Raw genomic sequence first — 27,604 nt, forward strand, 5'->3', positions numbered from 1 at the left:
GAATTGAACATATTAACTCCAAATAGAAAATTAAACTGCTCTTATTATTCATTTATAAGTGAAGAATAAGGGAACCGAACTTGGATGTTCCACTTCAAATTATTCGACGAGTTATTGCGTGACCTCTTGACAGCGGGACATGCTCAAACAAGAATTAAAGTATTGGTACAGACTATAAAAATCAACAAACTTGCTGAATAATGCATACAAGGAATATTTTCTTTTGCGCAGCAGAACTTGTGGTAGAGGTCATCGGTATCATTGAATTCCGGGCTGAAAAACACAACTACTCTTTATGATGAGACATTAATAAAAATCGATCTGACCAATTGAAAAAACTTAACATAAGTTTAAGAAATCGCACTCTTATTGTTTCGTGCACTGGCAATTTTCTTGAAACATGGTAGGAAATTAGTTCTTATGATATAAAAGGCAAATTAAGTACATACTCTTTAAGCTAATTGGAATGTCCTATATATAAAGCATTGATGATCAACGAAGACTCAATTGTTACTTGATAGTCTATTTTAAGGTATTAAATGTCCAAAACTGATATTGAAAAGATATTTATTCTTATGCATTCTGTCAAATGATGGCAATAACCATACAAATGTATACAATAAGTTTCTAAGCGAAACAAAATTTGCAATATAAATTTCCGAACTGCAAGTGCTGTTTACATTAATTATATTGTGACATGTATACCGGAGTTGTCTTTCTTTCAACTTTGACTAGCTGGCTCTCCTCTCACACTTTATTTAAATCATATAATTAAATATAAATGTTTAATGCATGCTGGAGCAACAATATTCCCAGAAACGACATGTCTAGGATTATGTATATATTTCAGTAGAGTCTCTGGTTTCAGTTTTATATTTATTTATTTTTTAAGGATCCTACCTAAAAGTTTATAACGCGGACCTGTAAGAAAACACCTAGTTACCAACGCGGACCTCAAAGAGAAACGTTTAATTCACAGAGAGATGTGTTGAAATCGACATTCTCGTTGAAGTTCATCCCACTGTTTGAGTGTACAATCTGCATCTGTTTCATTTACTATTGATTTTTGTGAACTATGTCCTCCATAGTAAAATCACAGTTGTCTCTCTTTGTAATGTCAGCAAATGCGATGACACGAGTCGATAGAGAAAGAAAGCACGCAAATATGTTTCAGCGCATGTGGATTCATTGTCTAACGAGGATAGCATTCATCAAATGCTGATGGTAAAATAGTTTTTGCATCTTGTGTACCCAAAATTTGCTCATTATTTATGCGACCACAAACAATTGGAAATTATCCGAATCGAGGCAGTCGACAAGGGTTTCCATCTTGCCCTCTTTCCTTTGTTATCTAGTCATTTGGAAATAGTTATCATCTGTATAGATTTACCACAAGATATAGTAGGGCTTGGTGGAATTTTTCGGCGAATTTGTCGATTTGCCGATTCATAGATGCAAAAGCTTTAATCTTAGTGTTGACAGGTGAACAAGGAAATAAAACCCATAGGCTATGCCATAGGACGTACTTTCTATTATGACGCCTTTGCTACTTAGTTATGCACACATTTAAATCCATATCAGTAAAAGAGATGATATATTAAAATTGTTTTCAATGATTTCAGTACGAAAATGTATGAAATAATAGAAATTTACGGCATGCACATAGGGGAAAAGATTTTTATTTACTTGCGAAACTTGGTGATACATACAAATTGTGTTGTTTTCTATCAATATGCCTTTGAATTAATGTCAAAAATAATTATCTCAAGCGAAAACTACAGGAAAATTGTTACTGTTCAGAGAAATAACAAATTTTTCCAATAAATTATATAAAACATGATAAAAGACAACAACATACAAATAAATCATTTTGGACCAGAAAAGTGATCCCAAACCCATATAGAGATTCATATATATATTAGCCTTTCCAAGCTATGCAAGAGTTGTGTCCTTTTGTCTGTCAAAATTATTACGGTATTGACGTTATTCAGTTGAGCCGAACTGCAGGATTCTCAAAATATTTCTCTGATTCGACTGACTTCGAGAAAACGAGCGTGAAAAGATGTCCTACATTGTCATCAGCCAGAGTACTCTGGTCTGTTGGAAATTTTCCTATTTTTATTATTAAAATGAGTGACTGGTGAAAAATAATGTTTTTCCAATTCTAGAACCAATGCATACAAACATCATAAACTTAGTCTTCTGTGCTATTATCATTTTGTGAATTTATCATTTTTTTTGTGTAAATTTGGTATAATCGTCAATTTTTTTTCAATCGGTAAGTGTTGTTGTGAAAATATGGCAGGTAATTAAAGCTCATGCTTTGAAACCGAAGTTTAACGATTGTCACCTGTTTGTCAACAATCGACTAAAAATCAACAAAAAGCATGGAAATTGAGCATGTGTTTAACATATAAATTCAGATAATAGTGTATTTTAAGGACATCCATGCGTATTGCGATCACCGGGTTTTTCCGAGATGGGTCACACTGAGGTCACTTTGCATATGGAAAATATGTCGGGGGGGGGGGGGGGGGGGAATTGCTTCATGGAAGGAAGCAATTAAAATAAAGTAAACTTCTTCTAAATATGAATAAATTAAAGAATTTTTTTCAGAAAAAAGTATATGTACATAAGTTTTATAATGAAAACTATCCATTGAGTTATAAAAAAACATGTGCATTATTTTTTTTAATTTGAGGTTTCTTATGACTTTAATTCAAGTGTTGTTTGGAAATTTGTTAAAGATATATTGGGCTTAGACAATCCCCTTGATGTACAAATTGCAAAAGCTCTTTTCGAATGTAAAGGAGTGCTTTTAATTGTTTACACACACTGTATTCATTACAAAATGTGACAATTCATTCCGTGATGTGACAGGCATTGTCACACATTCTTGCGTAAATGATATAGATTTTTAGATTTTGTCTCGCCCTCTACAAACTTGCTTTATAGTTGAAACTTGGGCATGCTGTTTCCTGCAGCACCAACAATAAATTTAAGTTCTTGGTTAAGTCAGTTCAAGGTGAACCACTAATACATGTATATGCCAATATTGTCATCCTGATCCTGGCTATTGTTTTGTCAGATTCCCTTATATCATGTGAGATAAGAATTTGCAGCAATTTTTTAATTGACTGCTAGTATTTTATGGAAAAGGCAGTTGAAATTATTTTTGTACACACATTCAAACATTTATTTAAATCTTGAATTAATTTAACTACTTATAGATTATCGTTGATCATCTCAACGAGATTTATTTTCTTGCTTGAGCTGGGATGGCAAAAGCAAGAAAAGCATTCGAGTTGAGTTGACCAATGATAATCTGTTTATCGCTATTTTAACTATGACAACATTGTCAATTTCATTAGCAACGCCACATGCCTCCTTAGTTTCTAGCGTACAGGGATGATTCCAGGTGTTTTCAAATGGGTCCTTTTAACATCAAATTGGGAATTTTTATCCCAATTGGGAATTTTTTATGCATACAATCTAAAACGAAATAATATCCTTTTCCTGACCTGTAAAAACGGAAAATGTATATGAAGTTTCACCTGTACACTGATTGAAGAAGTTATTGGATTCAGACCAGGGAAGTTGTAATACATGAATACCATTGCACATGATGCACTATCATCTTAACTTTGGTAAACAAGGCATAGTATACCAGCTAACATAAACCTATGGCAAGCAGTTTAGCTATTTATTCGAATTTCAAATTATCTGAAATGATCTCATAATATATAAGATATCTTATATAACATATAAGATTTTTATAAGATATCTCATTTAATATATGAGATATCTTATATAATTTAATTTTTTAAAGCTATCTTAAATTATCTCATAATATATAAGATATCTTATATAACATATAAGATTTTTATAAGATATCTCATTTAATATATGAGATATCTTATATAATTTAATTTTTCAAAGCTATCTTAAATATTATATGAGATATCTTTATATTATATGAGATATCTCATATATATTATATGAGATATCTTATATATTATATGAGATATCTTATATATTATATGAGATATCTTATATATTATATGAGATATCTTATATATTTAATAAGATATCTTATAAAGTTTAAAAACTTTATGATACATTTGTATCTTATATATTCTATACTTACATATCTTATATACTTATAAGATATCTTCTAATGTTTATAAGATATCTCATTAAGTATATGAAGTATCTTATATAGTTTATTGAATATCATCTTAAGAAAATTATATAAGATATCTTATATGAATTATCTTATAATTTCTATACGATGTCTCTAATAGTGTATCTAATATGATATCTTAAATAAGCTTTTATAAGATATCTTATAAAAATAGATATCTTATATAATAAAGAAGATATCTAATGTCAATTATAAGAAAACTATATGAGATATCTTATAAACTATAAAAGATATCTCATAAATTTTTTAACATAATTCATGAACTCTCATGTAATATATCTTATCAACTTTATAAGATATCTTACAAACTTTATAAGATATCTTACAAACTATATAAGATATCTAATGAACTATTATATAAGATATCTTATTAAGTTTATGAGATATCTTGAAGTTCAATTAAATAGCAAAACGGCTTGCCATATTAACCACTGAAAAAAATCATCCATTGGGTATTTTTTCAACAGATCATCTTTATAAACTTACCTTGATTCAAATGGATTTCAAATTGAACTGACCAATTGTCGAAATCAGAAAAGCAATTACAAGAGGTTATATACTTAATTGATAAGATATTTAAAGCAATTGCACCAGGCACCAGTGAGCTTTAAAATTATTTGGATCATTTTTATATCTTTTGAAACAGTTCCATAATGATGACATCGTATTTCAGTAGGAGGCCTCATTTCATGAATGGTCTATCATCAATATTATTTTTAAAAACGCTCAAACTTTTGTCTTTTGAGGAAATACAGCAAAATATAAAATAACTTCTTTTACCATGTTTACAAAACAAGTTTTTATCTAGTTACATACCGGCTCTGCTGAGCGATCTGCTTTTATAAGATCGGCGCCCATTAAAATTTATTCATCAATGTTATATTTGTTATTCTAGTGGGATTTTGTCTGATGCTCAGTCCGTTTCTGTGTGTGTTACATTTTAGTGTTATGTCGTTGTTCTCCTCTTATATTTAATGCGTTTCCCTCGATTTTAGTTTGTTACCCCGATTTTGTTTTTTGTCCATGGATTTATGAGTTTTGAACAGCGGTATACTACTGGTGCCTTTATTTATATCAAAGAGGTCTGCTTTGACACCAATTTTGACAAAAAGCATGTTTTTGATCAACCTGCTGAGCGATCTACTTTTTTGAATTCAAATACTCCCATACAATTTTATTCAATTGAATCCGGCTGCTTAAATTGTTTACCTCACGTTGACATAATAAAATTGTCTAATAAAATGCGATCGTAGTCAGCATTCTTATCCGGATTTTACTACGTTTTGACGACAAACTATGAAACTTTTCCGGAAATACCGATTTTTATTTTATTTTTTCTGAATTGGGAATTTATATTCACAAACATTTTTTTTGGGCCGCTGGCAGATCTTAGGGCCGCTAAGCGGCCCTAAACTATATAGTGGAATCATCCCTGAGCGTAGCATGATATGAAAAGTTTTCACAAAAAAAGATCAAAGGAAAAATGTGCAAAATAGCAATAATAAGAAAATACTTCATCACAAGTCAATATAAACAGTCAGGGGAGTTACTTGTACAAGTGATTTTTAAAATCACTTTCTCCAGTGATATTTTCAACATAATAAGAGTTAATTCCCTTTCATTACTTTTTAAAAATCACTTCTACCAGTGATTAGAAATATTTTTTAAAATCACTCATTCAAGTGATTATTATTGTTTGGAAAATCTTTAATAAGAAACCAGAATTATCCCTCTCTTTCAGAGGACAACATCACAACAGGGGTCTTCTTGACATTAAGATATAACTATAAAAAGGTAAAAATAAATAAAAAACTAACTTGTAAGCCCTGAGTAAAATTTATTTTCTGAGCAAAAAATAGCATTAGCAGTAGTACATGAATTACATGTTTTTCATAAAGCAGAGGTTTCAAACCACCAAAACTTAAAATATAAAAAACAATTATAGCTGAGTTTGGCGGTAATATATGTTGATAACATTTGGTTGAGGCAAATTTAAGTCAGAGAACAGAAACCAATTTTTGGACGAACAGACAGCATGGACAAGGGTGAATTTTATTAAATTAATGGCCCTAAACTACAAATGGGCATAAAAAGAAACAGTAAGTACAATAATAAACTTAAAATGCTTTGACCAAAAACAAACACAAACATTTTAACATACATTTGTCGAAAAACTAAAGACCTGAGCAGTGAAAAATAAGATTTTGCAGGTCATAATTATAATTTCTAGTGAAGTAAATTTATGGAATATACTCATTCATAGTATTGATCACTCTTATAAATGAAAATAAAACACTTCAAAGGGTGTCTTTCATCACATGCATTTTGAAATAATGTATATCACTGGTACACATGATTTTAAATCACAGCACAGAGTTTTTCATTCAATTAGAACGTAAATCACTTGTGGAAATGATTTAAAATCACTTAAGCAAATGATTTAAAATCACTGCACAGAGTGAATTAAAATTGGTGTTTATTTCTGATACCAGCAGTTTTTTCAATTACTTTCTAGATGGTGAAAAACAGATATATATTTTTTTTTAATTCAAATTTAAAAAAAATATAGACTATATATTTATCAATCAAATCAAATGTATGTAAATTGTATAATTTCAGAGGGCTGAAACAAAATGTGTGGATTACAGTAATTGAATCTTAGTAAAAAAGAGGCTCTTGAGTGCTGAATCACCTACTTGTTATTTTTTGCTTAAATCTTTCTTCATTGATTATTTTTGCTTTTCAATATATATTTATAATGAGTGGCTTAAAAATACCATTTAAATGTTCTTTAATGAATTGGTAGCAAATTAAATAACAATGTTTGTTGATGGATCAAAACTTCTGATACAATTTATGAACTAGATACCTTATTGACCATTTATTTAAAGTTTGAAGGTCTCAAATAATTTGGCCTAGTAGTTTCAGAGGATAAGTTTTTGAAATAGTTTATGACGACAGACACGAAGTGATAACAAAAGTTCACATGGTGCACTTCCGGCCTCAGTCACCTAAAAAGGGGGGATGAATCGAGTGACTTTTATTTACTGTTCCGTCAAAGTGATTTCAATAGAATACTGGTTAAGAAGTGATTTCTGATTGGAAACCCCTCCCCTGTTAGACATCCAATATCAGAATATTAATCTTTATTTAATGACCAGGACTAATCATTGATTCAACTCTATTGCAGATTTTAGTCTTTGTGAGGGTTGAAACAGAATGCAGAGGTCCTAAAAGTTGTCAAATTTTGCAGATCTAGATCATTTCAATCTTTTTGTCAGAATATAACTATTTCAACAAATTCAAATTCAGATAACTTTTTTGTTGTAATCTGGTTCAGCAAGGGGTCCTGCTGTCCAGCACAAGATCATTTATGAAGGAAATCAGATCAAATTTATATTTTTTATGCCCCACTTACGATACCCATGCAATGAGACCAGTATAAATAATAATGAAAATCCTTTGTATAAATTATTTCAAATCATTGCATAAAAAAAATATAAATCACTTGTACAAATGATTTTAAATCATTGCACAGAGTGATTTACATGAATTAATATAAATCACTTGTACAGCTGATTTCAAATCACTACACAGTGATTTTCAGTAATAGTTATGGTCAGATCATATGTTAACAGTTTTCTTACTTATGAATTCGTACAATGCATGCTTTTGCTATGGAAATTGTGATGTCAAAATACATTCATTAAAAATAGTAAGAAAACCCATAAGACCAGGATAAATAATAGTGTTAATCACTTGTACAAATGATTTTAAATCACTGTACAGAGTGATTTCTGTGATGGTACAAATGATCTTGCTGCACAGTAATTTTTAATAATTTGATATAAATCAGGATGTTAGATCAATAAAAACAAAAATGCAGACTCCCATTGATGTACAAGATTGTCAACAACAAAGTAGCCATCAACAAAGAAGTGTACCTCCTATTAGACCAACTAGAGTATCTAGCAGGGGTGGATCTAGCCATTTTAAATGGGGGATCCAACTATGTCCCCATTCAAATGCATTGATCGGCCAAAAAGGGGGGGGTCCCATCCCCGGAGGTTGCCACAGCACAGTCATCAGTGGAGGATCCAGAACTTTTCATAAAAGGGGGGGGGGGGCTCCAGTCAGTGATCCCCTATATAATCAACCAAGTTTTCCCCACAAATTATGCAAATCAGGCCCTCCCCTGGATCCACCTATGATCATTTGAGACATTCAAAACACAAATGACCAATCTCACAAAATATAAATGAACATTTGTTTTTATCCTGTATTAACCAAACAGAACAGAGTTGCCAGTATATATAGAAAGTTGAATGTGGACAGTATACACAGAAAAACATGTAAATTATTTGTTTACCATCTTTGATAAAAGAACATTATCTTGGCATGTAAGTTGTTATGGAGTTAATTGTTCATAAAGATCTGCTTTATAAAGTCTGAATTTATCAAATAAATATTTAATATTTTTGTTTGCAGTGTGAAGAAATAATGAAATTATAATAAATCAAGAAGGCACACAATGATTTCATATTTATATTATTGTGCCAAAAATTTCTGACATTCTGAAAGACATGATTGTGTTTAAAACTTTTTAAGTCGTCCAGAGTTATTCCCCTTTAAGTTAATTTCATTCCCAAAAATCACTTGCTGAAATGATCTTTTGTATCTGAATAAAAATATCACTCATTGAAGTGATTTAAAATCTTCAGAAGGTCCAATTTTCAAACCACGCAAGTACTTATATTTCTATCGAGAGTACATATATTTTTCAACGTCAAAATGTAGTTTAAATGTTGAAGTTTATTGGAAAAATATTCACAGTAGCAGCAAAAATCTTATAAAATCCCCAGACTATAAATATTTCAAGGCTATTTTTAGTAATTTTCAAGTATTTTTTGCAAATTCCTTTATTTTGTCAATGTTTACAGTGTTTCCCACCATATCTTTGGAAAACCATTTAGTTTAGGAAAAATCTCACAAAATTACAACAGGCTACAAATTGGGGGAAATTCAAATTTTCAAGTTTTTATACCTATAGCTATGTTTCTAAGCAAAAATAAAAAATCACTCAAATAAGTGATTTTAAAAATCACTTGTATAAGTAACTCCCCTGACTGATAAATTTTTATCTAAAACATGGATTGGTACTGAAATGTTTATCTGATCTAACATTTGTTTAAACTTCTTTTTTTTTCTGATAGAATAAAATTTAGTGGTCTGCAATCATATGACAACTAACTTTAGTAGAGACTTATATTGCATGATAATAATCATGATAATCAGTTTATGAGAATTCACTGTCTTTATATATCATGAATAAAAAAAATTAAACAATGAGGGACAAAAAATCTCCTTGTTTTACCCAACTTCATATTTCAAAAACTAAGTACTGATTTTGCAATTTGATGGCCATGAGTTTACCAACATAACATTCTTTATTTTTTTTAAACAACTGAATTTTGGAATAAAAAAAAAATAAAGCCTTGTTTACAAAGCCCACACTTCTTGAAAAGTGGTGGTCCAAGGGTTTTGACCACCACATTTTCAAAGGACCACCACAGTTTTGGTCTTTTGCAATAAAATTAAAAGGCAAGACCAGCAGATTTCTTTCAAAGAACACCATGAAAAAGAAAATTTTCAAGAACTATGAGAACCAGTTACCTAAGCTTAGTAATTGTTCAAGATTATCCTTTAAGTAATGATATTTATTATATACAGTGGCAGATCCAGGGGGAGGGTTCCTGGGGTTGGAAGTTGGAACCCCCCCTTTTTTGGACAATTACCTTGATCAATGCATTTGAATGGGGACACATAGTTTGAACCCCCCCTTTTTGTCCTGTGTTTGGAACACCCCCTTTTTAAAATGGTTGGATCCGCCCCTGATATAGAAAGAGAGAGAGAGATGTGGATGCCATTGGCTTAAGTGTTTTGAGATTGCTCGCCTTGATGAGACATTGGTGAACATGCTTTTCAGGTGTTGAGGTTTTCAAAGTCAACATTTTAGTATTCATTTTTATACGAGGGCAAAAAATTGCTATCATGACTATATCTTTATCTGAAGACATTTTGTTTCCTGACAATAACTTAAGTATATTAATGTGAATTGATCTCTATGAAATTAACCACAATTCAAGGTTCAATAGCACAAAAGGAAGGTTGTGATTGATTTTTGGGGTTATGGTCTAACCTGTTTAGGAATTAGGGTTAAAAAAGGGAGCCAAAAATTGGCATTTTCAAAACTTTTTCTGGTTTCCAGACAAGAACATGTGTATACTGCACGGATCTCTATGAAATTGAATCAAGGTTCCCAGCGGCAGATCCAGCCATTTTAAAAAGGGGGGTTTCCAACCCAGAGTTAAGGGGGGGTTCCAGCTATATGCTCCCATTCAAATGCATTGATCGGCCAAAAAAAGGGGGAGGTTCCAACCCCTGGATCCGTCAATGGTTCCTCACCTCAAAAGAACGTAGGTTTGACTTTGCGGGTTATGGCTAAAACCAAATAGGAGTAAGAGGTCAAAAGGGGGAACATAGACAGCTATCTATAGTTAAAAAAAATAAACAAAAGACAGAGGACAACATTTGTGACATGTTACAAAATTTCCATTTTCATTATTACTCGGCAATCCAAAAAAATAATCTCTACACTTGATCATTATGCTTGTTCGCTGGGAGGGAGCTCACTACATAATATATAATATGACGACAAAAGGGATTTAGAGGTCAGCTAACAGTCTTCGACATTTATCTTTTGTTTATTTGAATTTAGAACATGTAGAATTGATCAAGTTAATTAACATGATTAAGATGAAGAAATCTAATTTTATATTTTGCAGGTTGTCACAATTCTCAGAATAGCTTCAAGAATCTGCACCATGAAGTAGCACACAAGTTTTAAATGGTGAGTCAAATGTACAAATCAGAAACTAGTATTTATCATGTTCATACCTGCCAACTGTCACTATTTGAGGGGGATTTTCACCATGTAGGCTCCCAAATTGAAATTTTGAAAGATCAATTTTGTCCACAATTTTAACAAAACAATTAATTTTACAATGACATTAGGCTTTTAAAAGTATAAAGAAGCCAAAAAACAACATTAAAATGTATTTCCAGGCACCTTAGAAGGCTTTTTAGGACTATGACAGCTATCTTGCACGCAAAACCCCCATGGACATTTTGAAAAGTTGGCAGGTATGCATGCTTATTGGGGAGGGGGGAATCAAAACCACACAAACCTTGGTCAGGTTGTTATCTCTTTGACACATTCCCCACTTCCATTCTCAATTTTACAATCCGATATCATCAATGTTTAGGCTGTTTCATTAAAACCTACATGGTACTGGGGAAAAGCCCTTAAAAAGGGTGAAACCACTCATAGTATTGAGGCAATTATAATTTCACTTATGTTTCCACTGCAAACAAGTAGATGGCAATGGGTCTTTAACTGTTAATTGTAGTTTAAGGTAGCACAATACAAAGATTTTTTCACTCCCAATCAGACAACTATAAACTGATGTAATTTCTTCATTCCAACTTTGAATTTTAAAAATGAGGTACCAAAAGTAAGAAGAAAGATTAATCTTTCAAATGGTGATAATAACATTATGACATAATTATTACATAATTAATTATTATGTTATTAGTTGCTATATTGTGATGTCCACACTTGAATGCAATTAGCTTCTTTGTTATGTATAGCATGAGCATCCCAAAATATTTTATAGATTCTTATACAACACAGTTTGATCTCCAAAACTGTGTCTCAGATTTTTCCTATTCCATTTCATTCTCTCATTAACCTCCAATTAAGTTTGCAACCTCAATTCATAAGAGATCACTAAATTTAATTGGGTATAAAATTTGTTCTATTAATGTTTTTGGAAATTTGGGACACGGTTTGGAAGATAACTGGTCAAGGAACAACATGTTTGAAAATCAGGCTTATAGGGGCACCCATCTAGGAGCTAATTTCATTTAAAACTACATTTTCATGACAAAAATGAATGTGTCACAATTGAATAAATAAGAATTTTCCTACTTGTACCCCATGAACTTCAATATTATTCACACATGTACCATGGGGATACTTCAGGCTTGGCCTTTACTTATAAATCAATTAGGTTTTGACCAGTAAGAAAGCATTCCATTTCAGCAATTCTAAACATATAAAGAAAATGCACACCCTCTGCAACAAAAATAAGATCTGGCGGGAGATGTTATATCATTAGTGACCTTGCTGGAAATCAGTTGCTACAGAAATGGTCAAAACTCTGCCCACCATGATAAACCTTTGCTATTAATGATCTCAGAAGTTAATTACAGATTGTATTTACTTTCTTCAATATAGATTTTATCCATTTAGTACATAAAATAATATGTTTTGATTTTTGCATTGTGTACACAAAATGATCAGTTGGTCAGTCTAGAGGATCCATATGGGGGATTTCTAAAACTGTAATTGTATACAATGACAATATGGTGTTTTACACAAAGTACATTTTTAGCTCACCTGGCCTGATTCCGAAGGGCCAAGTGAGCTTTTCTCATGACTTGGCGTTCGTCGTCATGGTCATCTGTTAACTTTTACAAAAATCTTCTCCTGAAACTACTGGGTCAAATTTAACCAAACTTGGCCACAATCATCATTGGGGTATTTAGTTTAAAAAATGTGTCCTGAGACCCGGCCAACCAACCAAGATGGCTGCCATGGCTAAAAATAGAACATAGGGGTAAAATGTAGATTTTGGCTTATATCTCTGAAACCAAAGTATTTAGAGCAAATCTGACGGGGTAAAATTGTTTATCAGGTCAAGATCTATCTGCCCTGAAATTTTCAGATGAATCGAAGAACCTGTTGTTGGGTTGCTGCCACTAAATTGGTAATATTAAAAAAATTATGCAGTTTTAGGTAATTATTTTGAATAATATTATAGATAGAGATAAACTGTTAACATCATAATGTTCAGCAAAGTAAGATCTACAAATAAGTCAACATGACCAAAACAAAAACAGCTGAAAATGAAATTTTGATAAAATATAGTTGCTTTTGTATTGTGCTACCTTAAATGACACAAATGCCCATATAACATGTATAATTTATGAAATCTCTGTATGTCGATAGCTATCAAAGATACAGTCTTATAATTTGAAACACCGGATGCCCATTTTGTATACATAAGACTCATCAGTGACCAGGCATGGGGTAATCGTAATCAGTAATCGTAATCAGCTGTAATCGATTACATTTTGCAGTGTAATCCTATGTAATCAGTAATCATGCCATTTCTGATTACAAGTAATCGTAATGTAATCGATTACATTGCAAAAAACAGGTGTAATCATGATTACTTTTAGATTACTTTAAGATTACCATCCTTGTGATTACTTGTTGATTACAAATCTTGTATATATATGAAAATAGTTTTTGATAGACAAGATGAAAATAAGAAAATGTAAAGCTTGAATGAAAAATCATGAAACTAGTATTCACAATTATGGGGCCTTGTTTTATGTGATAAATTGTATCATCTATATACCAAATTTGTATAACCAAGTGTTTTATTTTGTTAAGAGTTTACTGAAGGAAATTGCCTCTCTAATATTTTGTTGTGAGATTGAGCTCTTATGATACAAAAATATGCCTTGATTGCATTTGTTTCCCCCTTGATTGAAAACTTCTGATATTAACTTCAATTTCATATAAGTTTACCCAATATTTTAACATAACTACTTTGAAATTCAAATGCAGAAAACATTTAGTTCCAATTTTACTTTGATGGTCGACATAAATATATGAGCCCACTTAATTCAAAATGGAAGTTAAAACCAGATTTCATTTATTGACAAATTTAATAAATTTTGTTTCCGATAAATTCGTGTATATGTGCTTTCTAATTTTTATTCTTTATTAACTTTGAGCCTTACGGCTCATCAGTATAAACAAGTACATGTACAGTGTATACATATCCCATAATATCACAAACAATGTGCATAGTAAACAATAGGTGACGTCAGAAGTTTCATCAATACAAAATATCTTTTATTACAATATGAGAAATGTATATACTTTCCTATTAAGTTACAAAGTTGTTTTGTGTTTTCACCTGGCAATAATTCTATTAATTATTTATTAGATCAAGTATTACAAATTTTCAAACAAATAATGACAATCAACCACTTTTAACTTTATTGATATTGCTATTAAGACAATACAATTTTAATACCCAAGCTCACCTATTGTTTCTTTAAAAAAATGGAAGTAGTGATTAACACCTGTAAAAACATTAATGGATGTGTCAATTATGTCCCAACAGACAATAAAACTATACTTAATTAATTTTTCCTTATTTGTTCAGGTTTTTTGTTAATTTCAGTTGGTTAAAATTTGTAGAAAAAAAATAAAGTTATATCTTTTACATAGAGAAAGGACACTTGTCTAAAGCTATTTTATCAAATTACACATGTTGTACTGTACTTGTCTATAGATTCTTTTGAATAAGATGAATTAATTAAGGCTTTTAAAAAAATCACCAAAATTAGCTTTTTGTGAGGATAAAAAGTTATAAAAAAAACCTTTGATATTGCAATATACAATGTAATCAAAAGTAATCTAAAGTAATCATGACTACTTTGAAGAAAAGTAATCTAATGTAATCGATTACATTTAAAATAGGGTGTAATTGTAATGTAATCGATTACATTTTATTAGCAAGGTAACTGTAATTTAATCGATTACATTTTAAAGTAATTGACCCCATCCCTGTCAGTGACGCTCAGATCAAAATAGTTAAAAAGCCAAACTAGTATAAAGTCGAAGAGCATTGAGGACCCAAAATTTGTGCCATTTATTAAAAAGTGTCAAATAATATTTATAACAGTAATTACCCATTTTAAATTACTGTCAAATTATGTAAGAGTTGCAAGTAACTCTTAATACCTTTATAAACTACATGTTATTAGTACTAGTACATCAAATATCAATTTTGTAACTTTTCAATAATAACATTTACAAGAAGATTGTACACCTGTGACAAATATTTAAGAACAAGTATTCTATTGATTTATAATGAATAAATAAGACATAAGGCAAGTTAAACAATCATTTAACTACTAGACACTTGTTTGTCAATTTTTACATCGTTTTAATTGCAAGCTTTTCATATTCTGCCAAAATATTAAATTGGAATTAAGAATCCCCACAAATAAAAAAACGCTAGAATTTTTATGGCCCTGCAACAAAGTTGTTGGTGCCATACAGTTTTACCCTTGTCTGTAATTCTGTTATTCCACAACAAACCATTATACAGACTTTTTTCTATACCCCTTTAGCTTGGACTGATTTTTGGTATGAGTTACAGATCAAGTTTTAGTTTATTTCTGCTTTGCTAATTTTTGCAGAAATTAAGGGTTTATGACTTTGAAAATTGTTGAAAATCACAGTTAAACAGACTTTTTTCTGTACGCCTTCAGATTTTGAGCTGATTTTTGATATGTGAGACTACCATCATGTTTGTGTCTACATGCATGTGTTGTTGAAATTGCAGATTTTTTAACTTTTCGTTTTGACACATCTAATTATAAACTTCATTGCCCTCAAATTGTGTAAATTTACAAGCAATTAAATAACTTGCTATACATTAATTGTGTGCTCTATTAAAGAAAATTTTAATTGTGACTAATTTTTTGCTTCAAATGAGACAGGCCAGATACAAAGACCATCATAAGTTTTTGCATGAATTTTAATGCATTAAAATTACAATTTATGCATCAAATGACATTGGTCATGTGGGAAACTAACAAGGATGTGCATCTTACCTAAACACATTTTAATACATGCTATATGCATCTTTTCTTATTACTTTTTTTTTGTCAATTTTTCTAAAGGTAATATAAAATTGAGAAAGGAAATGGTGAATATGTCAAAGCGACAACCACCCGACCATAGAGCAAACAACAGCCGAAGGCAACCAATGGGTCTTCAATGTAGCGAGAATTCCCGCACCCGTAGGTGTCCTTCAGCTGGCCCCTAAAATATGCATAATAGTACAGTGATAATGGACGTCATACTAAACTCCGAATTATACACAAGAAACTAAAATTTAAAATCATACAAGACTAACAAAGGCCAGAGGCTCCTGACTTGGGACAGGCGCAAAATTGCGGCGGGGTTAAACATGTTTATGAGATCTCAACCCTCCCCCTATACCTCTAGCCAATGTAGATTATATATATACTTTAAAATGTATTAATTGCAATTTGACCAAAAACTACTCAAAAACTGTCAGCATAGTTTTAAAATCTGTTGTGTTTAAAAAACTAATTTTGCATACCGGTATATTATGATCATGGTATGAGATACCTATTCATCAGAGATCAAATGATGTAGAAGTATGCAACTTAAGATCTCTGTAATGCCTTCAACAATGTGCGAAATCCATACTGAATTTTAAGCTTTAAAAGGCCTTGACATAACAAAATGTCAAACAAGAAAATCAAAGACCTGATTTTTGCAAAAAAAACATAAACAAAAAACTGATATGATAAACAGAAATCTTCAACAACATCTGAATTATAGGCATTCTGATTTGTGACAGGCACATACAAAATGTGGTGGGGTAAAAAGGTTTTTGAGTGCTCAACTGTCCCTTTATCTGGGACAGTTGTGAAACAACCCAAAATAAGAACAAACTGTAAAAATAATTTGAAAGGGGATTAACTCATCGGATCAACACAAAGCACAAGGTAGCAATCTACAACTATTCACAGATACTGAAAGCTTGTTCAAAACCAGTTACCACAAATGATTTAATCATGTTTCCAAGAATAAAATCAATCAGCAAACATCAAATGGATTCAGTGTAGAGATGTTATAAATAGTCTGAGAAAAACATGACCAAATTTAAGTATCTACAGGATGTACAATGATGTCGGACCATAAATGTTCATAAATGTATATAGCATGTATATATAAACATGTCAAAACAATGTTCAAACTTATGATTGTGTTGGATGAAAACCGCAATTTTTATACGTGTGCATGTAAAACAAATTTCGTTGTAGAGAGATCTCAACAATTTCCAAAATACCAAAAAAGTGAAAAAAGTATATTTTAACAAAACACATTTGACTAACAGGTCAAACAACTGATGTTCTTAAATCCTGCTGACTGCTATTGACGATTGACAAATAAATTGATCACAAGATGTAACAAAATGGATCTTGATATTAATTTAATACAAACAGAAAACAATAAACTTGCGGAAAAGATGGTATACCACAAACATGAGGTGCAAAAGTTTGTACACCATATCTCTTCTATATAAAATTATGTTTATGTGTTATTCTGTAAAATTATAAACAAATTCATTTAATTTCAGATAATAAAATCCATGTTGAAAGACAGTTTTATTGTTATTGCTATGAAGGGGAACTGAAGATGAGGGTAACATTTATCACTAGTGTTGATGCAACCAGATATATATTCTAAATGGACTTGAAATGAAAAGCAAATTTCAACTTAAGATGTGAAATCCAGTTTTACCTTTAATGATCATGAAATCCACAAACTTATATCCATATGATATTTTGAAATCCACATGATATAACAATTTTATATACAAGTGAAATCCACGTGAAATAACAATTTTATATACGAGTGAAATCCACATAATATAACAATTTTATATACGAATGAAATCCAAATGATATAACAATTTTATATACGAGATAAATCACAATTATATAACAATTTTTTACCGATTTAAATGCAGGTCATATAACAAAATGGCTGAATTTCCTATTTCTGAAGATGTTATTCAGGAGAATATTCCCAATGACGATACATCTATATTTTTGCCTGAAGGAAGTCATGTGATATCAGAAAGAAGTCATGTGATAACAGAAGGAAGTCATGTGATAACAGAAGGAAGTCATGTGATATCAGACGATTCACTACCAGTTGTCATACTGACGGATGATACTAGTATGCTTCAAGGGAGAGAAATCCTACTAAGCCATAATAATACAATGTTGTCAGATAATTTACATAAGCATCAGGTTAATATAATTGACTTGAACTTGATATCACATTCTGACAGCAATCAGTCAACTTTAAATCAATTAAACTTTGATAGTCTGCTACCAACTCAGGTGGAAGAAAGTCAGACCACTATCGCAACTCAGTCAACAGTCTCTGGTGAAATCCTTAAACAGAGCAGTGATAATCAAAAATTAGTGTCTTACACAATCTTTCGTCCGAATGAAGAAGCAATATTTACAGCTGAACGATGCCAGGAAGACACTGTCAAACAGGGAAACAGACCACCAAAACTATGCCAGGAAGACACTGTCAGACAAGGAAACAGTCCACCAAAAAGAAACCAGACAAAACAAACAAAAATGACAAAAAAGACAAAAAAAAAGGGTAAGACTGATGTTCATGATGCAGTGGGATCTGCTAATTATACACAATTACTAAATAATGTTAACGAGAACTTACTGTCTGAAAATTCTCCAGTGCATGACAGTGGACACAAGCCTAGCACAATAAAAAATACAGTTTTCCATGGTTTAAAAGGCAAACCTACTGGCATGGGAGCTGTTTTTAAAAGTAAAAAAACAAGCAATATCTTTGAAAATTTAGAACAATTTGCAAGAGAAGGTCAGAAAGAAATAGCTGTGCCTTCAGCCTCCAATGGAGATGGTGTTTCTACTGATAATGAAAGTGAAAGGGATTTTGAAGATAGACTTAAGAGTAGGTGTTTAAGGTCGAAAGTTTCGGTCAAATTAGTTCCTTTAGATATGAGCAAAATAACTGTTGATAAGAAACTAGATATTGTTAGCTTTAAAAACAATAAAAAGCAACAGAAAATAAAATCCGATGTTAAGAAAGTTCCCATTGAAAAAGTTCCCATTGAAAAGACTGTAAAGGAAAAATCGATAGATGAAAAAAAAGTTCCTGTACTAAAAAACGGTGTGATAGCAGAGCAGTATACATATATCCGTGGAAAGAAGAAGAAGAAAAAACCAAGTTTGGGATTGCTGAGAGAAATTGACAAAAAACATGCAGAACGCTTTGGTAAAACTCCAAAATCAATGACAGCATGGAAAAAAATTGAAACAATTGAAAAGAGTGGTAAAAAACCAAAAGTACAAGGACGTAAAGGAATAGAGGGAGAGTTTCCATGTAATCTTTGTGATTACGTTGCAAAAATAAAAACTCATCTTCAAGCTCATAGGGCAGTTCATATACCGAAATGGAGAAAATGCCATTTTTGTAAATTTGAGTCACGGTCAGAGTTTAAGATGCTGGAACATGAAGCCAGGCATACAGGAGAAAAACCATTCAAATGTAAGGTTGAAGGGTGTGAGTATTCTGCCGTGTGCAAGGGAGATCTAACTAAGCACCAAAGAAAACATCAAGAGGACAAACCATTCAAATGCCCAAAGGCTGGATGCAGCTTTGGCACAAAATGGCCTCGTAATCTAAAACATCATTTAACTACACACTCTGACGAGCGTCCTCACAAATGTAAACAGTGTGGTTATGCCTTCAAAAGACCTAGTGATCTTAGCTATCACATGTATCGTCATAATGATGTGAAACCCATTAAGTGTGAAAAATGTGAATTTAGGTGCAAAACCAATTTTGAGATTAAATGTCACATGTTAAAGCACAGTGATGTCCGTTACTTCAAATGTACTCATCCTGGCTGTACACAGGCGACCAAAACTAAATCAGATCTTACCAAACATATGAAAGTTCATTGTAAAACATTAGATTTTGTATGTGACTTATGTGGAAAAGGATTTAAAACCAAAAGCTGCTTGAAAAAACATCTTTTACGCCATTCTGATGAACGACCTTGGAAGTGTGACCTCTGTGACAGACGATTTAAAATAAAGCCTGCTTTGAGGAATCATATTAATATGCATGCAGGGTACAAACCACACCGGTGTGATGTTTGTGGTATGCTTTTTGCAAGCTTAGGCAATAAGAAGACTCACATGGTCGTCCACACAACTAAGGACCGACCTCTAAAGTGTCCGATTTGTCCCTATTTAGGAAAAACACAGGAACATATACTAGCACATATCGGAACAATGCACGGAAGTAAATATGCTTACTTTTGTGAAATCTGTAAAAAGCCATTTAAACGTTATCACTTATTACAAGTTCATTATCCAAGATGTCACACCAAGGAGGAACTAGAGATGTTGGAAAGTGCGCTTCAGTTAAACATGCAGGCGATTAAATCAGAAGTGATAGATGAAGTCACCAAGGTTGAGCTGGCAAAAACAAATTCTGAATTGAATTGGGATTGTGTCTATGTCAAGGATGAAAGATGTGATAATGAGGCTTATGGTGTAGCTGAAGACCAAAATGTAAATACTGATGAAGATACAACTACTAAAACATCTGAAAACCAAAGTCTTAATGGGACTAATCAAGACCATAATGAGGAAAACACTGTTCGTTCAGATGTTGACGCAACTCAGAATGAGCACCAAAATACTACTGATAACTTAAATGATACTAATGAAAGCAATAAACCAGATGTTAAGCCAGCAAAATTAGAGCCCACAGGAAATTTTATGAACACCACAAAACCAGCTACTCTTGCCATCTATGATGATTTTAGACTTCCCCTAGCAACAGTAGGTTTTCATTTTAATTTTATAAAAAAGGGAAAAAAGACAAAGGCATGGTTCATGGACCAAAGTTATATGGATGAAAATGCCAAAAAGAGACATCAAAAGTACCTAAGCAGAAAGAGAGAAGAGATGCTTTATGGGTATTACAACTCAAAACGTAAACGGAAAATTCCAGGGAAACTAACAATAGTTCATGAATCACCAGAAAAAAAGAAACGACAGTTTGCAGGTGGAAAAATCTTCAGTAAGAATAAAACAAAAAATGCATTACAACCTTTGATAAAATTAGATTCCTCAAATAAAACAATGCCAAAAATTGTTATTAAATCAAGTTCAAGTGAATCAAAAAGATTAGAGGCCAAAAAATTGTTGGAAATCAGCATTAAGAAGTCAACTTTGTCATATGATCTGAAACCACATAAAAAATCAAAAACTACAGATATTAAAACTGAACTAGTTAAAAAAGAAAATCCTAAAAAGCCATCATTGGAATCTACTATTGACAGTAAAAAAAATAAGAAATTGAAAATTACGAAAACAAAGAAGTTAAAGAAGGTTGTTAAAGAACAGTATATGAAACCTGAAGAAAAAATCCCTATTAAACCAAAAAGAAAACCAGGAAGGCCCCCTAAGGTTGTTGAAATTTTGAAAAAAGATACGGATATTATAAAGCTAAAAGGGAAGCCTGGAAGAAAACCCAAACTTACTAGTAAAATGGCTGAATTCAGAGATCGTGAAATGAACAAAAATAACAAAACGGGAAAGCCTACAGCAATCCACTCCACAATAGTTAAAAACAAACCAGGCAGAAAGCCTAAAGGTAATGTGGTTACAGAGAAGAAAACTAAGAAGACGGGCAAGAAACCTGGACGAAAACCTAAAGAACATGTGAAACTACCGAAGTTACAAAAGCCAAAGGGCAAACCAGGACATAAACCAAAGTGCAAAGTTCCAATTATGGAAAGTAAAATTAACAAACCCAAAGGGAAACGTGGCAGACCACCTAAGGCTTTACAAGCAGATAGTACAATACTGACTACTATAAAACAGGAAGCAGAGGACGATTTTGATCAGATGACTACATCCCTTGGTAATTTGATTGGTTGGCAAGAGGATATGAATTCAAGTAGCTTTAATGATCCAAACAATACAGGATATCAGGAAGATGTAAACCAGTCATATAATATAACTGTTTGTCAAGACTCTGACCAGTCACATGACACTAATTTGTCAAGTAACACAACACTATCTGATAGAATTAAAACCAATAGAAGAAGAGTACATAATTACAAGACATCAAAGGATAATGAAAACACAAAAAGGAAATGGTTTGCATCAGGTAGTGCTACAGCTACCCAGCCGCCGTCAGAATTGTCCACACAAGTGTCAGACGTACCAGATAAAACTACTGTAATGACAGATAGACCAATCGTATACAAATTTACTGGTACACGGGCTAGTGAACCCAAAACAACAAGAACAAATTCTGAACTTACCAGCACCAATCATGAAAGAAATTTTACTCCATTACCAAAAGATAAAGCTGATCTTTATGCTAAAATACGATCTCGTATTGCTTCAAAAAATGTAACTGCGAAGGAATCACACAGTAGAATTACCGCTAAACATATCCCGTTGGAGAGATTAGCTGTAGATACATCAACTGGAGGGATTGTTACTTCTAATGCATTCAATTCTCAGCTCATACCTCTGCAAACGTTCACATCTGAAACTCTAAAAGGGACTACTCTCATAAAGGAATGTGATAAAGAACCAACTAAGAAACTAGTTTCAGCTCAGACATTAAGCTCTAATACATTGAAAAGGATGAATATACATTATGAATCAACATGCTCAAAGACAAATAAAAGAAATAAACTTGATGTTCCTCAAGTTGTCATAGAAAATGCAGAAGAAATGAATAGTCGTGACTATAATGAAGTATACATATCTTCATTACAAGATTCAGAAAACTATGACGAAGAAGAGCAAGTTTTTGTTAAGGAGGAAATAATTATTGACCTAGATGATGAAAATGACAAAGATTATTATCGATCTGAAGAAAATGTTGAAGATGAGGCTTGTATGGAGGTTTCCTCAGAGAATTGTATTGCAAGAGAACACCAGCCTCTTGAAATGGATAGAATCATTGAAAGTAATGGTAATTTGTTTATACCGTATTGTGATGACGTAGCTGTCATGCAAGCTTCAGCTGAGGGTCTTCAAGATCCTGGAGGAAATGTCATAAATCTGAGAGAACCATCTACTATAAATCAGTTAGGAATTATTATTGAAACTGTACAAGAGTCTGCTGTAAATGTTTCTGTAGAAGAGAGTCCTGATGGTAATGTGGTCTTCCAGATGCTTGAACCAGCTGTTGAAAATGGCATGTTATCCAAGTTTTCAGATGATACTGATGAGACTTTGCAAGATAGTGACATAGATATAAATAGTTCACCAATTAAGCAAGAACCTATCGATAAAGACTCCCATTCATAAACTGGATCTTATTTAGAATTGTCTATGGAAATATGAGCGAGTTATTGTTCAAATGGTATTTTGTTTGCTTAAAATTGAGAATGGAAATGGGGAATATTTGTTTGTTTTTTTTGTTTTTTTTATTTTGTTGTTTGTTTTTCTTCGTTATATTTTAGTGTTTATTATGTTTTGTTATAATCTATTTTTTGTTCTATGGTAATGACATATAAAGTCACTCATAGTTTCATGTGCTGTTGTTTATCTTTTTGTCTTTTCTTTTATTGTCATGGCATTGATTATAGTCTTTTTGAAATTTGTTGTTTTGAAATTTGAGTCTTGAGTGAACATTTTTAATGAATGAATTGATTTATTACTAGTTTTTGTCATTACTTCTTTTAAAATTTCTGTGCACATTGCAGACAAAAAATAATGAAACTTTACCAGTATTTTCACATTTATCTTTAAGGTTTTAAATTGAAACAACTCATTTCACAAAAATTTGGAAATATATTTTTCTGTATAACAGTCTGAAATTTCTTTTACTAACTATTAATTTAATTTTCCTTTTCATGGTGAAAAGAAAGAAAAAAATCATATATTTTGACATTTGAAGATATAATATTAATTTTGTTCTATGTCATGTATGTATTTTAATATATATTTAGATTTAATTTGTTTGTTAATGTATCTATAGAATTATGTTTTGTTTCTTTTTTTTTTTATGAAGTCTATTTTTATTTGTGAAATCCTTCGTATTAAGATGTTGAGCTTTTAATTGAAATCCTTCGTTTTAAGATGTTGAGCGTTTAATTGAAATCCTTTGTTTTAAGCTGTTGAGCATTTCATTGAAATCCATTTAAGTTGTCATTGTGGTGTCTTCCTCCTATTCCCACTTTTTAAAAATACTATTCCTTCTATTCCCACTTGCAAATAACAATAGATGTTTTGATAAATAATTTGTTTTTATAACAATCAGGGTTAATTAGAATTTCACCTAAGATTTACCTGTATTTTTTTTTAAAGCATAATATATTTGGTACACTGTTTGGGTATAATACCTTGTTTATTTGTAATATGTTTCTTTTTTCATCAAATAAATACTTAAAAATAGAGAAAAATTATGATAAATAGATTGGAGTTAGATTTATTTTTTAAACTTTTGAATTTGTACTTAAAAATAAAGAAAAATTATGATGAATAGATTGGAGTCAGATTTATTTAAAATTTTTTGAATTTGTAACTTTAAAAAATTGTCTGCTTTACTAATAAATCATGATATAAATAATATTATAACCAAGTATAATCTTATATTTATATATATATATATATCTTTATTCTCACAAACCAAATTACAGAAAGGTATAGAGATAATTATACATATTTCAATACAATTACATAAATAAATAACAATACTGTAACATTGTTTTCTACAATTATCGAAAGCTGAACAATTAAAAATGTAATGGTATTCATCACCAATGGCATCTGAATTACACAATACACATTTTCTGTTTTCTCTTTCTATGTTGTGCCATCTTCCAGTTTCTATTAAATTGGAGATTTATGTTCAAAGTTCCAAAGGGGTAGGTCGGTAAGGGCCGATTTTGGCCTCAAATTTCAGGTTCATCTAACGAAAGAATTTGGACATTTTTAAACACTTAAGTGTCTATTTCAATTAATTCAATTAATTTATGTGAAAGATTTTAACTGATTTAGTCATTAAAAACGCTCCGATTCAAGCATAAATATGAAAAATCTATCAAATATGCCAAAAAACGTCACTTTTCAGATGGTTTTTGTCAAAATTGAAAGTGGCCGCATCCGTGTTCATCCTCAACCTTTATATATGTTATGAAATATCATCAAATACAACTTACATTTCAATATTATGAATGAACACGAATGCGGCCACTTTCATTTAAGACAGAAACCGTCTAAAATTTAACTAAAATGCTAAAATTGTGAAGATTTCAGTACTTAATGATGCTAGTACCAATATATGTGCATTGTATTGTCAAAAACAGCCCATATTTATGTAGCAGAAGCATTCTACTTACCAGTAAATAGCTTTAAGATTACATTTTCACAATTTTGTAAAACTGCTATATTTTGGGGCCAAAAAGGGGTCTTACTGAACCTACTCCTTTAAGAAATAAGGATATCTGCCGGTCATCCAAAATAAATATTTCTCAAACTCCAAAGTAACTTTAAATAAACGATGATTTAATGCTTTTGGTGATTCCTGTTGGCTTAAGATGTAGTATAAAAGTATACTTTAAAATATAATTACTTGGACCAAAAATCAAATATATAAAATAATGGGTGAAAACTGTTAACTTTACTTCATTATGTATTTTGTTTAAAAAAAAACAGAATTCATACAGATGCAAAAATAACTTATTACCTGTTCGAATAAAAAAAAAACACTGGTCAATTAACAGTTGATTAAAAAATGTTTGTACAGTATAATCCTTTGTTTGCACAAGTTTTCCTTCTATTCCCACATGAAATTTTACCTTTTCTTACCAGATTTATAAAAAGTGGGAATAGAGGGAATGAACCGTCATTGTAAACTTTCATTTTTGTTGAATTAGAAGATAATTTTAATTAATTTAAAATTTTCATATATTTTGACATTTGAAGATATAATATTAATTTTGTTCTATGTCATGTACATGTATGTATTTTAATATATATTTAGATTTAATTTGTTTGTTACTGTATCTATAGAGTTATGTTTTGTTGAGCGTTTTTATTGAAATCCTTTGTTTTAAGCTGTTGAGCATTTCATTGAAATCCATTTAAGTTGTCATTGTAAACTTTCATTTTTGTTGAATAAGAAGATAATTTTAACGAATATCATTATTAAAATATTATTTTTGTGTTCTTATTGCATCTTAGCTTTAGAGTTCAGCCTTTTTTTACTTTATTTTTGAAATCCATTTGAGTTGTTAGAAAGGTTTTTTTTTACTATCAATTTAATTTTGAATTTTCAAAATAGTTTTTTAGTCACCAAGCAAATTTATTGTTATATTGTTAACATTGTTAATATTTAATTGACTATTTGTCAATTTCATCAATTCATATATGTGTTCTTGGCTTGATTGAAGTCCTAAAGTATTTAAGGAATTTGTTACTTTTTTTGCTTTGGGTAAATGGATTGCTCTCATAGTTAGTTCATAGACTTTGAGTATTTTGTATAATTTACATGTTAAAGTATTGCTATTTTAATTTCAACATTTGCACTATACCATAAAAAATTTAAACAGGCAAAACATATCTCTTTGTCAACAATTTGTTATTCATTATGTTCTTTTGAATAGCCATATTTTGGATTTGTTCTTTTGGGTAGCCATATTTTGGATTTTATCAATCCTGAGATTTTACATATTCTTTTAAACTCAAGTTTTTGACATTTTTTTTTTATCCCAAAGGAATGCAATTTTTTTCTAATGAGTTTAAAGATTATTGTTAAAATGAAATTGTTATGTTACTGAGGATTGTCTGTGCTTTTAGTTTTTGAAAAACTTTAAATATATATAAATGTCCTGCTATATCTAGAAATTTCTGATTATATGGTCAACATATTGTGGAAATGTTTTGTGTGACTTTGTATATGTGAATATAGATACCAGTTTCTTGAAAGGCATTCTTTTTTTATGCTGGAAATAGTATTTGTATTCTTTAATACATATAAAATGTATATGTATACGTTTCACTGATACATGTTATAAATCCTGTCCAAAACAAACCTTGAGGGTTTGAAGATTTTGTTCATGTCTGTTGTTGTTTTTATACAGGTTAAATATTTTTCTGTTTATCCAGTTATATAAGTCCAGTTTGGATAGATTTATTGTTTTGGGGATACACAAAGTTGAAAATTTAGTGAACATATTTTAAAGCATACATTTGTAAATGACATTGAACAAGTTTTTTCTTTATACATTTTGATAATGTTAATGTTGTAATCACATATGTTAAATAAAGTGATATGTTTGTAAATTTTGATTACAAGCCACTAAAAAATTACTTAAAATTAGTTGTCATGTTAGAAAGTATGGAGAGCGGCATTCATATCAAACTTTCCAACCCAATGTCTTCTCTTTATTTCATTCTTCTGACCTTGACCTCGTTTTAATGGCCATTGCTAGCTTTCATAATTATATATGTTTCTCAAATTCTATAGGCAACGTGTATGCTTACTATTTTGGGTGTATAGTATGATTGTCAGATGTCCATGTCTGTTTGATGCAGTTA

The 27,604-nt window shown here is 31.0% G+C and overlaps 1 protein-coding gene across 1 annotated transcript; it reads left to right on the forward strand.

The window, feature by feature from the left end:
* Nucleotides 1–1,094: 1,094 nt before the first annotated feature.
* On the forward strand, nucleotides 1,095–27,349 carry LOC139524195 (uncharacterized). The gene is made up of 4 exons (XM_071318826.1): nucleotides 1,095–1,224; nucleotides 11,050–11,114; nucleotides 17,593–24,306; nucleotides 26,154–27,349. The coding sequence occupies exon 3, from the start codon at nucleotides 17,999–18,001 to the stop codon at nucleotides 23,366–23,368; it is 5,370 nt and encodes a 1,789-aa protein (XP_071174927.1). The 5' UTR covers nucleotides 1,095–1,224; nucleotides 11,050–11,114; nucleotides 17,593–17,998; the 3' UTR covers nucleotides 23,369–24,306; nucleotides 26,154–27,349.
* The last annotated feature ends 255 nt before the right edge of the window (nucleotides 27,350–27,604 follow it).

Source organism: Mytilus edulis, chromosome 5 (genome assembly GCF_963676685.1).
Source record: "Mytilus edulis chromosome 5, xbMytEdul2.2, whole genome shotgun sequence".
Taxonomy (NCBI): domain Eukaryota; kingdom Metazoa; phylum Mollusca; class Bivalvia; order Mytilida; family Mytilidae; genus Mytilus; species Mytilus edulis.

Excerpts from the sequence above, each read along its gene's own strand:
- LOC139524195 (XM_071318826.1), top strand. The coding sequence starts at position 17,999 with ATGGCTGAATTTCCTATTTCTGAAGATGTTATTCAGGAGAATATTCCC.